This window comes from Phaseolus vulgaris, chromosome 2 (genome assembly GCF_000499845.2).
Source record: "Phaseolus vulgaris cultivar G19833 chromosome 2, P. vulgaris v2.0, whole genome shotgun sequence".
NCBI lineage: Eukaryota > Viridiplantae > Streptophyta > Magnoliopsida > Fabales > Fabaceae > Phaseolus > Phaseolus vulgaris.
The window spans coordinates 18,056,332-18,073,557 of NC_023758.2; the positions used below are offsets into that span (position 1 = coordinate 18,056,332).

Consider the following 17,226-nt stretch of genomic DNA (forward strand, 5'->3'; position numbering starts at 1 on the left):
TTTGGAAAAACTGATTTCTTAATCAAGGTTTTCTTAAAGTATTTTCATTGTAAGCTTAAAAGTTTCTGAAAATCTTTCTTAAACAATTCACCCCCCTCTCGTTTAAGGCCATATATTCTAACAAGAAGAAGAAAACAAAGCAAAGCAGAAACACATGTTATTGCATAATATGTTATAAAAAAACATCAATGACAACATATATATACATACAAGACATGTAACCGCCAAAAAAATGGTAACCACCAAACCAGAAAACACAAGAAAGAAAAATCAGAGATAAACAGTTTACATGTTAGATGCTTTGTCCTGGAACACACACGAAATGATGACTCAATTAAAGTTATGGTCATAGATAACATGTAAAGAGAGATTAGCTGATTTATACCTATATATAAAGGGTATTCTCCATTATAACCATTTTTTAGTGTACACAATTTTTTTCCGATTCTACCCTTATTTTATTAATATAATGGAGTATTTTGTCATTTGATATGAATTACTTAAAAATTAAATTATTTTTAAAAATTTAAAATTAATATTAATGTACAGTTTTTATATGACTCCCCACTCTTCACTTAGTTCCTTATTTTAAGGCAACAACATGAAGAAAGAGAGAGTATACTCTCACACATTTCCACATCAAATATCACATATCACATATAAAATAAAATAACCTTCATTTCCAATCACTCTCTTCACTCTATTTTTTTCTTTTCAATTTCGACTCATCTAAAATTATACCCTTATTTAATATATCTCATTTTATTAATAAAATGGAATATTTTGTCATTTCATATGAATTAATTAAAAAATAAAATTATTTTTTAATTTTTTAAATTAATATTAATGTACAATTTTTATATGACTTTCCACTCTTCCCTTGGTTCCTTATTTTAAGGTTTTTTTTATGGGCAAGAAAAAATAAATAAATATGAAGCACTTTAGGGGTGGCTCAATCCTTATACATAACCATAACACAACAAGTCCTCAAAGCCCCTTCTAACCTACCTAATCCTTATAAACTTAAAACAACAAATACCCCAGCCAAAGGAATAAACCTTGCAAAAGCTCACTTAATTGAAAACATACAAGCCACAACTCAGAATAAGTAAAACAAGCAGAATCAGATTTAAATGTTACCCAAAACCAAACCTTTAATTGAGCCAAGGTAAACATTTCTGAATGGTCGATCACTCCACCTTGGAAAATGTCCCGACCAGTCCTCGGTCACCGACCCAGTGACTGACCACAGACATCGCACACCGGTGCTTAGTAATGGAAGGGACCCACGTAAGGTGTGCCTCAGATGCATTTACCAGGGGATTGGTTAGTCTTCGGACATTGGTATTGTAGACCCCGATGTTGAAGATCGACATTAGTCCTCTCCAATATAGGGAGAGATCGAACATCGGCGGTCTGAACGTTGTAGTGGGCCACATAAGGTGGGCCCTAGAGTTATGCTAAGTTAATAGTTAAGACATGAGATATGTGGGAAGCATAAGTCACGAAGGATCCATGCACGTGGTGTGTATAGCGCATGCAGGCGCAGCACGAGGGAATAATCCTGGGAGACGCTAAGGCCCATTAGGGTTAGGGTTTCCAGGGAAAGTTGCATGCATGGCACGTGAATGCTTAGGGCACCCACAAAGCAGATGGTGTTAGAGATTAGGTGCACAAGTTGGTCAACCTAGCTCGGTGTTAGTACTGCCACTCGAGTATAGATGCCCCGTGAATAAATGATTACCTAGTGGCAGGTAAGACGGAGGGCATGCAGGAGAGCTCGTCAGCTCGACCCAAGTGTTTGGAGCAGGTCATCTCGGTGTTTGGGCACAAGAGGTGAGTCGTGAGCTCGGCTCAGATGTTGGTCAGCCCAGAAAAGGTAATAAAGAGATACTTTATCTGTTGTGATATTATTCTAGAGATAAAAGATGAAGAGATATTTTATCCGTTGTGATATTATTTTAGAGATAAAAAATAAAGAGATATTTTATCTGTTGTGATATTATTTTAGAGATAAAAGATAAAGAGATATTTTATCTGTTGTGATATTATTCTAGAGATAAAAGATAAAGAGATATTTTATATGTTGTGATATTATTCTAGAGATAAAAGATAAAGATATATTTTATCTGTTGTGATATTATTCTAGAGATAAAAGATAAAGAGATATTTTATCTATCGTGATATTATTTTAGAGATAAAAGATAAAGAGATATTTTATCTGTTGTGATATTATTCTGGAGATAAAAGATAAAGAGATATTTTTTCTGTTGTGATATTATTCTAGAGATAAAAGATAAAGAGATATTTTATCTGTTGTGATATTATTATGGAAATAAAAGATAAAGAGATATTTTGTTTGTTGTGATATTATTCTAGAGATAAAAGATATGTTATTACCAAAGATAAATGATTATTATTTGTTAAGTCTGTTGTGATATTATTCTGAGGAGAAAAGATAAGGAGATATTTTATCTGTTGTGATGTTATTTCAAAGATAAATTATTATTATCTTTTGAGTCTGTGGTGATATTAGTCTGAAGAGGAAAGATATAATTATTATTGTTTAAATATGTTGTCATATTATTATGGAAATAAATAGATGTGTGTAAATTTATTGTCATGTTATTTTGAAGATGACGTGAATTATTAATTATCATTTAAATCTGTTGTGATATTGTTATCATGATCACGATCTCTCGCTGGAGAGAAGTTATTCTTGTTACTAGATATAAAGTGTAGTAGTGTAAGAGTACATGTCTAGGAAAGTTCTGGCGAGGAAAGACTTGGTATTTAAGCGTGTCCATTGGTGACCCACCTCTCTTTCCTGGGAACTTACCTGGTGTACTAGTTCACTATCTACAATATACAATAAAGATCAACTCTGACAAATTTTCCAGAACTCATGTGTCGAAAATCACAAATGATTATGTCCTACCGTAACTCGATGGTAAAGGGTAGTATAACACCAAACTTTTATACCATACAGGTTCATAGAAGTGTTGGGCGACGAAACCTTTCGGTTGGAAATTCAAGACGATGGAGCCATTCCTCGGACGAGGAACGTGCCAAGCCTTAAGTTCTATTTTAGGTTTTTTTTAACGAGGTCACCCAAATAAAATTTGAAGTTGTTCAATTGAAAAGTATGAGTGCAGTGCAGTTAATGAACCTCTGCCTTGAAGTGATACACCAAGAGCGGAGGTAGTTTGGTTCCCCAATGAACCCCCTCTTGTGTGAGTTCACCAAGGCGAATAATAGTATGGTTCGCCAGTTAATGAACCTCTCCCTTGAAGTAATACGCCAAGGTTGGGAGTAGTATGATTCCTCGGTGAACCTCCCTCTTGCGCAAGTTTACCAAGGCTAAGAACAGTATGGTTCAAACGTTAAAGACCTGTCCCTTGACTTTTTATAGCAAGGTCGCAGTTAGTTGTTCAGACCTGTCCCTTGACTTTTTACAGCAAGGTTGCGGTCAGTTATTCAGACCTGTCCCTTGACTTCATACAGCAAGGTAACAATCATTTGTTAAAAACCTCCCTTGCCTTGTGGGTGAGGAGGAGGTCAGTTAAGAACCGTTCACTTGAGTTAGAAACACCAAGAGTGGAGCAACATGGTTCCTCAGCGGACCCCCCTCTTGTGTGGGAACGCCAAGGTTGAACAGAATGGTTCATTAGTTAAATTTATTCTTGCCCTCACGAACCAAGGTCGAGAACGGTGCAGTCCAATAGACAAGGTGTGACCATCCACCCAATGAAGGCAGAAACGAGATCAACAGGGAGACTTTCCCCCTTGTCTTGCAAGAAAATCAAAGAGAGTGGGAAAGGCTTTCATTGTCCTCATACAACAAGGATGAGGTCGGTTATTAAGATCCTCCTTTGACTTCATACAACAAGGATGAAGTCAGTTATTAAGTTCCTCCCTTGACTTCATACAACAAGGATGAGGTCAGTTGTTAAGATCCTCCCTTGACTTCATACAACAAGGATGAGGTCAATTATTAAAATCCTCCCTTGACTTCGTATAGCAAGGATGAGGTCAGTTACGAACAGTTCACTTGGGTTAGAAGCCTTGAGATTGGGAGAGGATGATTATTAGAGAACACCCCCTTCTTGAGTGAGAACACCAAGGTTGAACAATATGGTTCGCCAGTTAAATCCTCTATTGCCTCTCTATGGCAAGAACGAGGTCAGTAAGTGAACCTCTCTCTTGCCTTTATACGCTAAGGTCGAGAAACAGTAAAGTTCAAGTGAACCTCTCCCTTGGGTTATACGCCAAGGTCGAGAAACAGTAAGGTTCATAGCGAACCATAGTAAAATCTCCCTTTAAGGAGTAGTTAGGTTCATAGCGAACCACAGTGAAATCTCCCTTTGGGGAGCAGTAAGGTGATTCAGATGGAACGACCTAGGCTCAGTAAGACTTTGAACTCGGGTGCCCAGAATCGTAGCTAGCCATGACTAAGATTGTTTTGCTTAATCCAGCAAAGATAACCATGTGGGGGTAGAGTTCCACCACAAAGGTGTTAAGAGTACACTTAGTGTGTAAGCCAACACTCAAGTCAGATACTCTAAGTTGCCAAATGCCATTTAAGGGCAGACTTGGTGTAGAGATCGACCTCGAGTCAGATGCTCAGGTCACCCCTGATCTCGGGGAAGGATGTGTAAGGAAAGCGATAAAACTTTCCAAATTCATTACGTTGATAAAGTTGTCAGTTATATTGCCATCAGTTAATTAAGGCGTACATTGGCCCAAGGTAGTTGAGGTTTACTGGGTTATCACCTACTCTTGAGAAACTGTTGTTAGCCACCTGAGCACTCAATATTCCCAACCAGTCCTCGGTCACCGACCCAGTGACTGACCTCAGACATCGCACACCGGTGCTTGGTAATGGAAGGGAGTCACTTAAGGTGGGCCCCAGACGCACTTACCAGGGGATTGGTTAGTCTTCGGACATTGGTATCGTAGACCACGATGTTGGAGATCGACATCAGTCCTTGCCAATAGAGGGATAGATCGGACATCGGCGGTCTGAACGTTGTAGTGGGCCACATAAGGTGGGCCCTAGAGTTATGCTAAGTTAATAGTTAAGACATGAGATATGTGGGAAGCCTAACTCACGAAGGATCCATGCACGTGGTGTGTATAGCCCATGCAAGCGCGGCACGAGGGAATAATCCTGGGAGGCGCTAAGGCCCATTAGGGTTAGGGTTTCTAGGGAAAGCTGCATGCATGGCACGTGAATGCTTAGGGCACCCACAAAGCATATGGCGCTAGAGATTAGGTGCACATGTTGGTACCCTAGCGACCACTTTGTTATTCATGGCACTCCAGTTAAGGGAAGTTCATGTGCCAGATACCCTAAGATTATGTAAATAGCAGTACAAGGACGTTCCCGGAGGAACCCTAGATAAGGGTAACAACACAAAGGTAAACCCTAGTTTCAACCTATATAAAGGGTGTCAAGAAGCCTAACAAGGTACACAATTTCTAAGACTGAAACTACTTTTTACACTTAGTGTTTCTTTGTCCTTATACTGACTTGAGCATCGGAGTGCAAATGGCCGTCAAGGCGCCCCTTTGTCTTTGCAGGTGTGAGATTCTTCAACCAAGGAAGTTCGATTCTCAGGCGGAGATAGGAGGGCCAAAGGCTGCCGTTCGAATCAACCGACGAAGTGAGTCAACCAGCGAAAACATAAAATATGCTTATTCATGTGCTTTCAGATTTCATTTACTACTGCAATTCAAACGCTACTCCAAACAACTTTAAATTGGGCAGAAGCATTTAACAAATTAAACTGTAAGAAGTGAGAAACTGGATCAACATGATCAATAAACGTAATCCCCAACCATGTAAAACATTGTTTCCAGACAAGCCAAGCAATCCTACATTAAAAAACAGATGATTTCTCGACTCTGTTGAATCAAGTGTCATCAAAGGCTTTGAAGAATCCAAATCCTAGTGTTTGATGGAAGGTTGAAGTTCCTGCTGTGTTTAGGATAGGATCTGGGTAGTTTATCTGTGTAATCCACTCTTTGTTGAATCTAAAGCTAAAGTGTTTTCAAATCTTTTAAGATAAAAGTGATCCTGCCGACAACTGGAACGTGGAGAAATCGCTTTGTAGCACTCTCTGCCCCGTCTACGCGACTGTGTTATCTGCAAATCACCCTTAGAACCTTCTCTAGGATCTCCAAACGCGACCTGCAAAACACACAGACGGCGCCTCTAGCGGCCGTTTGCACTCCGACGATCAAGTTAGATCACAGAACCACCAAATGAGAAAAACTAGTAGTGTGTGTGAAAAACTCTTGCTCTCCCTTTTCTCCTCTCCCCTGATTCTGTTTTATGCCACTCCCTGTATCTGGGAGTGGCATCAAAGGCTTTGAAGAATCCAAATCCTAGTGTTTGATGGAAGGTTGAAGTTCCTGCTGTGTTTAGGATAGGATCTGGGTAGTTTATCTGTGTAATCCACTCTTTGTTGAATCTAAAGCTAAAGTGTTTTCAAATCTTTTAAGATAAAAGTGATCCTGCCGACAACTGGAACGTGGAGAAATCGCTTTGTAGCACTCTCTGCCCCGTCTACGCGACTGTGTTATCTGCAAATCACCCTTAGAACCTTCTCTAGGATCTCCAAACGCGACCTGCAAAACACACAGACGGCGCCTCTAGCGGCCGTTTGCACTCCGACGATCAAGTTAGATCACAGAACCACCAAATGAGAAAAACTAGTAGTGTGTGTGAAAAACTCTTGCTCTCCCTTTTCTCCTCTCCCCTGATTCTGTTTTATGCCACTCCCTGTATCTGGGCCTAACAGAATTTTGTTATGCTTTCTGGCATGTGTCAGAACCCTGTTATGCTTTTCTGCGACAACGTACCTCCAGAATCAGTAGAGTGTGAGTGTTTGTGCGTCTCTGCGCTTGGCTGCGCTTGTCTGTACCTTTAGTGGTACGGAGTGCACCTTTATCTGGACCGCGCCCTTCTCAGATGATGACACGTGGAGGTATGCAACTCACATCTAACCATACACGTGTCACTACTTGAAGGGCTCTAGCGCTTCTCTTTGTGCACCTAAGTCATTCCCTTGCGGAGTAACTTAGGATATTTCTTCCACCTGGGTAAATCGCATACTCTCAGGAGAATGCCGGGTGTGGCTAGTCTAGGCACACTCACCAAGCGTTGCTCTATGCGTAACGGCTTACCCTTCACGGTGTCGTGCACGTAATGGGTTGAGGGAATCACCAATCACTGACCGGTTTACTAGCTCCCTCAGGCCACTCTCGTGCACGATTCCCTGAGATGTGCTCATGCGAGGTCCATGTGTAACACTCTCGCTGGGAACCTCAGTCCCAGTTTAACTGCGTGTAACACGGGACCCCGATGACCATGCACCTGATGACTGATCGGTGCTCTGTTGCTTCTCGTGTTCTACCCCCAGGCGTTCATGTGGGAACTGGTCTGTTGGCGGCCACTTGGTTACTGACCACCGACCACCGTTCTGGGTGGTCTGTCCCCTGACTTCGCTGTCACCTGATCTGTCAGTGGTCATTCGGTCAGTGACAACCGATCACGTTCACCCCGATCTATCTGTCACCTGGTCCACGTGTCACCCTGCGAGGGGTCCACGTGGTTATCTTCTGCTGACGTCATCGACTACCGATGACCGACCGGATCACAAGCCCCCTAGTCTCGAGCTGTGAACTCGTTCTCAGCGAAGAGACTGAGTGGTCGTGCCCTTGGTCCACGTGGCATATGGGCCACATCTCGTGCCACCTCACGTGCGACCCCTTTTAACGTTACAACTTCCTCCCTTAATCTTGCGACGCGTGGATGCATCAACGGTCAGCGTGGAGTGTCGCTAGCGCTTCCTTTTTCAAATAGGCGCGCGCCTTCACTGTTTCTTCATCTTCTTCAATCAACTCTTAGACTCCCTGCGAACTCTTTCTCTGCGCTTCCATCCTTCTTCCAGCTTTCTACCTACAAGACTCTTGCGATCATTCAAAGGTATGGTTTTTCTTCTTCCTTGGTCCACTTAGGTTACTTTTACCGATTGCATTCATCTTTCTCGTTATCATGCATTCATCTTCTTTGTTTTCCCTCTCTCGACCCGTGCTAGGGTTTTTCGCGTTCTTGCTCTGATTTCTACTTCTCCTTCTTCCTCTTCTCACCTGGGCATTTCTTTCTCCTTCCCCTTCTCTGTTTTCACCGAACCATTCATCATTCCCTCTTCTTCCATTCATTCAGACTTTTCGTTTTTCCTCCATTGTAGCTATCTCGCGATGGCTCGCTTGAAACAAACCGCTCGCATTATTGCCTCGTCTTATGGTGCACAGCCTTCCGCAAGTGCGCCAGCTCCACCTCCACCCGTCGCAACCTCCTACCATGACAACGCCAAGGTCTACGATTGGGCTCCCCTGGTGTTGCTGGCCGAAACATCCACCCTACTACCGCAGGGTCATCACACCTCTCTTCTGAGCCATGACCCGGATGAGCCTTCGTGCGCCATAGACAGGGAGAACGACTTCAACATCTGCGTACGCATTCCTCCTCGTGGGATGCCCATCTGCGCAGATGACAGGGCCACCAATGGGGTGCCCTTTACCTTCGTCTACTCTGCGATTTTCAAAAGGTTGAAGCTACGCTTGCCCTTCACCTTTTTCGAGAAGGAGCTGATGATGGAGCTGAACGTCGCGCCCTATCAACTACATCCAAATGCCTGGGCTTTCATCCGGGCATTTCAGATTCTCTGCAATTACTTCGGGCTCAATGCCTCCGTGGACGTGTTCCTTTACTTCTTCGAGGCGAAGAACCCTGGGGACAGGTCGTGGGTGAGTCTGAATGGGGTTGCTGGACGGGTGCTCTTGGGCCTGTACCAGCAATCCTTCAAAGACTGGAAAGGCAGGTTCTACATGATATCTGCCACCCCACAAAGTCCAACCTTGCTCGAGGGGTACCCCCTCTACTGGGTTCCTAGGGTTGAGTTCAAAAAGCCCCGAGGTCTCGAAGTCATGGCCCCCTACGAGCGCAAGCTATGTGGGTTGTTCCTGGGGGCCAAGTACAACTCTGCTCGTCTCATCAAACATGAGTTCGATGTGTTGGCCCTGAAAAAGTACATAGGTAGGTTCTTCTTCTTTCACCTCTTAGGATACTTGCACATTTTCATGCATGCTTGCATATATTCCGACTTATTTGCACAACTACCCCATCTAACTCTTCCTTCCTCTTCAATGCAGATACGATGTCGGGGAAAGATAGGAAAACGGATTTGCTGGAGCTTGCCAGGCTCAGAGGGGCCCAGGGGACTGGCTCCTCTTTTTCCACCACCAATCCCATTGCTGCTCCTCCCCTCTCGGTCGCGCCAGCTGAAGGCCTCGAGCTAGGAAGGAAGAGAAAGAGATTGGTGAAGGCCTCTGCTTCACTTGCCGCTGCTGCTGCTCCCTCAACCGAAGATGAGAGCTCTGGCTCTCCTCTCGTACACCGCAAGAGGAAACTTCCAGCGGTTGGGGGGGCTTCATCTCTTCAACCTGGGGAAGTCGAGGTGGTGGAGATAGAGGAAGGCTCAGCCTCGCCTCCCTCTGCTCAACAACTGCCCTCTCCGACCCCCTGACTTCCCTCTCCAACTCCACTTCCATCACCTCCCCTAGCAGGCCAAGCTCTTGGCCAATCTACCTCACCTGTTGGGGATGATTCTGCTCCCTCGGGGGGTCTCCCAGGGCCCCTTGCATCACCACCGCCACCGCCAACCTCCGCTGCTACCGCCGAAGGTGGGGGCAGCTCGCTACCAAGCAGCTCTAGAGCCAGCAACGAAAACTTCAGCTGAGTCATAGCCTTGGTCCGACAGCTCCTTCGCAGCCGGGAGCTCGTTGAGTGGAATGGGGACGAGGTGGACCTGCACCTGGCAAAGCAGATAGTGCTCTCCTTGGAGTTCTCCACCCAGCACCGCAAACAACTAGCCCTGGAGAGGAAGGTAAAGGAACTTGAGCATGATAAGGAGTCGCTGCAGTGTGACTTCGAAGCTGCCCAAGAGTCCACAGCCCTGCTGAGGGGTATGGTGGAGAAATCCAGGGGTGAGTACCTGGCGTAAGTCCAAGAGACCATCAAGACTGAGATCTTGATGGGACAAGCCATTACTGCCTTGGACTGCGAGGTAGTGGAGCTGCGGGGCAAGGTGACCCACCTGGGGGCCGAGACCTCCTCCCTACACCAACAGAACTTACACCTAGCGGGGGAGCTCGAGTCCATCAAAGATGCGGCCGCTACCAGGGAAAAGAAGCTCGAGGAGGTGGCGAGCGAGCTATCCGTGGCGAGGGGCCAATTGGAGGAAGCCGCTTCTTCCATCGCTTCCCTTACCGCCGAGAAGAATGCTGTGGAGGCCTCCAAGAAAAAACTCGAAGTGGAGAAGGCTGACCTTATGGGCGTGGGCGCCGAGGCCCTTGCTGATGGGTTCGAGCTGGCCCTCGAGCAGATCAAGTGCATTCTCCCGGATCTGGACCTCTCCCAGTTCAGCATTTACCACGAAGTGGTAGATGGAAAGCTCGTCCCTCCTTCTTGAGCCCTTTCTCTTTTCCCTCTTTGTAATTTTACATTTCTGCATGATCTTTGTATTTGAATCTGTATAAAATCTGGTGTGAATACATACTCGTTTCAGCTATAAGCTTCTTCTCTTGTACTTTCTTGAGCTTCACCTTTCTTTATGCATACGACTAACTGTTAGCTAGCTTAGGTTTAGCGCGATCTTGTACTCTTTGATCTTGGCCTCTAATTTGAACGTGACCAACAACTTTCTTAGCTTTGTCTTTAACAGCTCTTGTGCGCTGCTTTGTACTAGATGACCGACCAGGCACAGTCTGTCTGCCACAGCTTGTCGTGCAAGAGCTTGTTTGAAAAGGCCTCCTCCGGCAAGGCATTATCCACTAGCGCATCCCCAGACAACTGATCGCTCTTTTGGCATTTACCCACCAACAACTAATCAGTCATCGCTCTTCGGGTTTCACTTTGCTTCTCTGTCGCTCTAGCGCTAAGTGCATAGAGGACTTTGACATCGATCGCTCGAGGTGATGCCTCGTTTTGGGGAAAGAAAAGTGTTTCTCGCTAACCCCTCTTGCCTTCCCCAAGGTCATCACCCTTCGGCGGATCGGGTCGTTCATTCCCTGCCTCAGTCCTGGGGTGAGAAGGGTTTCGAACTAAGAGCCTTGCTGGGCCAATATTGGTGTATGCCAAGTGGGTAAGGACATTTGTCAAAATCTTTCCTTTCCCTCTCTTGGTCTTACTAGCACCTCTGGCTTTTCAAACCTGTACCGTCCTGGTAGTCGGAAGTGATGACGTGGCACCAAGCTACAGTGTAGGCGTGTTGACGAGGCGCCAGGTTGACAGAAGGGGAGGAAGTCGGGGGGCTCGTGAAGTCGCCAGTTATTAAGTTGGCGTGTTCCGATCTCCAGCATACCAGGCGATCGCCCAGTAGAAGGTGAAGTCGCCAGATGTAAACTCAGGCGACCAAGCGATTGGAGATCGCCAGAGCAAGCACATCGCTAGAGATGAAAGTGGTGCAGATTATGAAGGCGGCCGGCGAGACCACAGGGAAGGTGTACGAGAGCACCCTAACTCGCCAGTTCCAGTAGAGATTGCACTCCCAAGTTAGCTATGCACTGGGCAGTACCATGCATAAATAACTTAGCCAAAAAGAGAGTCAGAAGCAGCGCCCAAGTCAAGGAGGCTCCAGATGATGGCACGTGTACGACTGGATGCGAGCCACGTGTCCAAGTTTGTAACTGCCAGGAGAGAGAAAGTAACCAGGTATATAAGAGTTCTCAACGAACTTTCTGAGGTACGCACGTTCAGATTATACTCTTCACGCTTGCGAGTTCTAGAGTTGACCGTGAGAGAGAACATTGCACGATTCCTTGTGATTTCCTGAGTGTTCTTGCTCTTAGTATTTGGTGGTTCGGTCACTGACTTGGGCGTTGGAGTACGATCGGCCGCAGCGGTGCAACTCTGTTCTTTTGCAGGTTCTTGAGGTGGATCTTGAAGAAGGACGGAGGTTCGAAGCGGTGCACAAGTCGATCCTTTGACGAGGTAGGTTCCAACGTTCTGGTCAACAGGCAGGATCATCAGGCGCCCACCGTGGGGTCGTGTAAAACCTGTTCCCATCCACAGCGTGAGTTCTTGGAGGTTTTCGTGATTTTCTGTGTGGTTGTGTGCTGGTGCAACCGTAGTTTGCTGTTCGCTTGAGATTTGTTCGGTGTTTTCGCATTTTCCACTGTTCGTTTGGATTTTTGTTCGGTGAAGTGAAGTTTTCTGCTGTTTTCGCGGGATTTGTTCGGTGGAGTTTGAGTTCCTTTGCTCGTTTGGTTATCCGTGGGAGAAGCGGTGGTTTCTGGTGGAGTTGCAGGTTTCTTTGGAGGTTCGAGGTGTTCTTGAGTTTCTTGCAGAGTTTCGCGCAGTTTTTTCCGATTAATCGCTGAATCGATCGTAGCTGAAGTAAGTGTTGTTCGCTGCATTCTGTGATTCGCCAAGTTTCATGAGAAAAATGAGAAGCAATCGTTCAAGTCCGGTTGCGCCCGTCGCTGCTGAAGGCGCCGCCGCCATGACCATGGCGCAGATGGCAGAGATGATGCGTTCGTTGCAGGCAACCATGGAAGCCTCGCGCATAGAACAGGCGAGAATGCATGAGGACCTGATCGCCTCTCGCGCCAGGAATGAGGAGCTTAGCAAGGTGACTGAGGAGCTGCGTCAAGCCCTTCAGGAGCAGCAAGGGCGTTCTACTGCTGAAGAGGTTGCGCCGTCGTCGCCACCTCATGTTTTTCCTATGCCTTTTGTTCAGGTGATTACCGACACGCCTATTCCTGCGAGCGTGGTCCCGGTTAAGGCTGTTTTCACCGGCGTGGAGGATCCCGAGGCTCATCTCACCACGTTCCATACGCAGATGATGCTGTCAGGGGGATCAGACGCCGTGTATTGCAAGATGTTCGTGAGCACGCTCCAAGGAACGGCGCTGGAATGGTTTGTGAGCCTGCCTAACGGTCACATAACCAGTTTTCAACAGTTCTCGAAGATTTTCGTCGAGCAGTACATTGTGAATAAGGCACCACCCAGGGTGTCTTATGATTTGTTTGATATAAGGCAATATCAGGGAGAGTCCCTCAGAGACTACCTGAACCGCTTTGGGGCGCAGATGGTCAGATCGCCGGCCAAAGATGAAGAAATGTTGGTCTATGCATTCAAGAAGGGCGTGTTTCCGGGACCATTCTGCGAGGCGTTGATCAGGGCACACCCCGCCACGTTTGCTGAGGTTAGGCGACTTGCGGTGGCCCACATCGCCGACGAGAGCGAAGTCGCCGAGAAGAGAGGAAGCGTGGCTCCCGCTAGGCCACGCGCCCAGACGAGGATCCAGCCACAGAGGGTGCTAGAGACAGCGGCGGCCAGGAGGGATCAGAGGACTCGCCATCCTTATGATCCAAGGAAGAACAAGGGTAGGGGCCAAGGACGCCAGCAACCAACACGCCGGGAATACAATCGCCCGCCTAAGCACAAGTTTGTCATGGGGTTGGCGGATCTGATCGCCATTCCCAACATATCCGCTAGGTTGAAGGCGCCAGAAAAGGTGGGCGACAAGGTGCTGGGACCAAAGCCAGACGCCTGGTGTGAGTTTCACCAGGGTTTTGGCCATACAGTGGACTCGTGCTTAGCATTAGGATACCAGCTCGAGGATCTGGTTAAGAGCGGGTTCCTGAATGATTATTTGCTGGACAGAAGGACGGGGGGCGCGTCGAGCTCTCAACCAGCAGGTGCTGAGGCTCAGCAGCACGAGATGCCTACGCACGGAGAAATCCACACCATCGTAGGGGGTTTCTCAGGCGGTGGATGCACCGCATCACAGAGGAAGAAGTACGCTAGGTCTGTGATGACGGTGGATATGTTTGAAGACCACTCGCCAGAAGTGGATATTACATTCACCAAGCAAGATCTCCGGGATGTTGTGCCTCATGACAACGATCCCATAGTAATTTCGTTGATAACGGCAGGAAGAAAGGTCCACAGGGTACTGGTGGACCAAGGAAGCTCGGCAGACGTGATGTTCTAGCCGACTTTCACACAGTTGGAGCTGCCCGTTGACCAGCTGAGGCCCTATGGAGGGTGTTTGTATGGTTTCGCTGGTGACCAGGTGGAGGTCAGGGGGTACATAGAATTGAGGACGACGTTTACAGACGTGGCGGGTTCAAGAACGGAAAAAATCAAATATCTGGTTGTAAACGCTCCTTCAGCATACAACATCCTGTTGGGAAGACCCACGCTCAACAGGATAGGTGCCATACCATCGACCCGGCACATGAAGGTGAAGTTGCCGTCCATGGAGGGGGTGGTCATCACCATCAAATCCGATCAGAAGGAAGCAAAGAAGTGCTATGAGAATAGCCTGAAAAACAAGAGATCGGTGAGTTACGTAACGACCACCCCGCCTCCTGGTGTGAAGCCCAGATCGACGGTAACAGAAGAGATCGCCGGAAGGGACGTGGAGATGGTGGACGCGGAGCTGGGGGAGGGGGATGCTGGTCTGGAGGAAGAAGAGGCAAGGAATCGCCTAGAGGAAGCGAGAGAGCTGGGAATCGCCAGGGCGGTGATCGCCAGAGAAACCAGACCAAAGCCCGTCGAGCAGTGGCTCGAGAGAGAAATCGGGGGAAAGATCTTCAAGCTGGGAAGATCCCTGGAGGTTGAGCTCCAAGACCAGATCGCCAAGGTGATTGAGCGGCATCTGGACGCGTTTGCATGGTCCGCTTCGGACATGCCCGGGATCGATCCCGACTTCCTGTGCCATCATCTGGCGATGGACAACTTGGTAAGACCAGTGCGGAAAAGAAGAAGAAAGTTCAACGAAGAGAGGAGGCAGGCGATTAGGGACGAAACGCAGAAACTCCTCGCTGCAGGCCACATCAGGGAAGTTCAGTACCCTAAATGGCTGGCAAATGTCGTGCTGGTGAAAAAGAGTAACGGGAAATGGCGCATGTGCGTCGATTTCACTGACCTGAACAAAGCTTGCCCGAAGGATTCGTATCCTTTACCGAGCATAGACGCCCTGGTAGATAGCGCTGCAGGGTGTATGTTGCTGAGCTTCCTGGATGCCTTCTCGGGGTATAATCAGATCAAGATGCATCCCATGGATGAAGAGAAGACAGCCTTCATGACGGAGAGATCGTGCTACTGCTACAAGGTGATGCCGTTTGGGCTGAAGAACGCGGGGGCCACGTACCAGAGGCTGATGGATCGAGTACTTGCACCGATGCTGGGAAGGAACGTGCAAGCGTACGTCGATGACATGGTCGTGACCTCGCCGGAAAAGGGAAAGCACGTTGCAGACTTGGAAGAATTTTTCACGACGATCGCCATGTTCAGATTAAAGCTTAATCCAGAGAAATGCATTTTCGGCGTGGAGGCTGGAAAGTTTTTGGGTTTCCTCTTGACTGAAAGAGGCATAGAGGCCAACCCTGATAAGTGTGCCGCCATCCTGGCGATGAGTAGCCCAGCTACGGTGAAGGAGGTTCAACAGCTAACAGGTCGGATGGCAGCCCTGTCCCGCTTTGTGTCAGCTAGCGGAGAAAAAGGCCATCCCTATTTTCAGTGCTTGAGGCGCAATAACAAGTTTGCGTGGACGAAGGAGTGCGAGGAAGCCTTCGTCAAGCTGAAGGAATATATGGCGAGCCCGCCGGTTTTGTGTAAACCGCTGGTGGGAACCCCTCTCAGGTTGTATTTTGCTGTAACTGAGAGGGCGGTGAGTGCGGTGCTCGCCCAGGATCAAGATCAGGCTCAAAAGCCTATTTATTTTGTGAGTAAGGTGTTGCAGGGCCCCGAAACGAGATATCAGGCCCTGGAAAAGGCTGCGCTGGCTGTGGTATTTTCGGCGAGGAGGTTGCGCCTGGTGATGACTGACCTGCCCATCCAGAAGGTCTTGAAGAAGTCTGACGTTGCAGGAAGGATGGTGAAATGGGCAGTAGAATTGTCAGAGTTTGATATTAAATATGAGCCTCGCGGCCCGATCAAGGGGAAATCTTTGCAGATTTCGTGGTTGAGCTCTCATTTGAGGCGACGCAAGTTGAAGGGGACGACTTCCGTTGGGTACTCTCGGTGGATGGATCGTCGAACCAGCAGGGCAGCGGTGCTGGTCATTTTGGAAGGACCCAACGGCGTGCTGATCGAACAATCTTTGAGATTTGCCTTCAAAGCCAGTAACAATCAAGCAGAATATGATGCGCTGATCGCCGGGATTTTGCTGGCCAAGGAGATGGGAGCCAGGGTACTATTGGCTAAGAGTGACTCGCTGCTAGTCACAGGGCAAGTAACAGGCGAGTTCCAGGCTAAAGATCCATAAATGGCGGCTTATTTGGAGTACGTGCAGGAATTGAAGAGTTCCTTTGCCTCCTTTGAAGTAGTGCATGTGCCCAGGGAGCAGAATGCCCGAGCTGACTTGCTAGCTAAGCTCGCCAGTTCAGGCAAGGGGGGTAGGCAGAGGACAGTAATTCAAGAAACTCTGAAGACGCCGAGAGCATTTGTAGCAGATCACCTGGTCCTTCAGATAAGCAAGTCGACGGAGAAAGCAGCGAGAAGTCATAAGTCCCTGACGCAAGAGACTTTGAGATCGCCGAGAATTAGATCATGTCGAGGAGAGAAGGTGAACATGACGCAGGTCTGCGCGATCCATGAGCCAGAAACCTGGATAACACAGTACAAGCGATGCCTGGCAGATGGCCTTCTCCCGCTGGATCCGACAGAGGCTAGGAAGGTAAAGAAAAATTCTAGCAAGTACACATTGATTGATGGCGATCTGTACAGGTTTGGGTTCACTCACCCACTCCTGGAATGCGTAGATGGCGAGAAGTGCACGAGAATCATGGCAGAGCTCCACGAAGGTATATGCGGAAGCCACGTCGGGGGTCGAGCTCTGGCCGCAAGGACTCTCCGTGCAGGGTATTACTGGCCATCGATGAGAGAAGACTGCAAGAAGTATGCCCAATGTTGCAAACAATGCCAACAGCACGCCGATTGGCACAAGGCGCCTCCCGAAGAGTTGAAGTCGATCTACAGCCCTTAGCCGTTTCATACTTGGGGAATCGACATCCTGGGACCTTTCCCGCTGGCGATCAGGCAGATGAAGTACTTGGTGGTGGCGATTGAGTATTTCACCAAGTGGATCGAAGCAGAGCCAGTGGCCCAGATCACCGCACACAAGATTGAAGGTTTCGTGTGGA

The 17,226-nt window shown here is 47.6% G+C and overlaps 1 protein-coding gene across 1 annotated transcript; it reads left to right on the plus strand.

Annotated features, from left to right (window-relative positions):
* The first annotated feature begins 10,103 nt into the window (after nt 1-10,103).
* On the plus strand, nt 10,104-10,541 carry LOC137809130 (sporulation-specific protein 15-like). Its single transcript, XM_068610269.1, has one exon. It carries the CDS (start codon nt 10,104-10,106, stop codon nt 10,539-10,541), a length of 438 nt encoding a protein of 145 aa, XP_068466370.1.
* Nucleotides 10,542-17,226: the final 6,685 nt, after the last annotated feature.

Bases quoted from the DNA above. Each gene is read 5' to 3' on its own strand.
- LOC137809130 (XM_068610269.1), top strand. From the start codon at position 10,104: ATGGGACAAGCCATTACTGCCTTGGACTGCGAGGTAGTGGAGCTGCGG.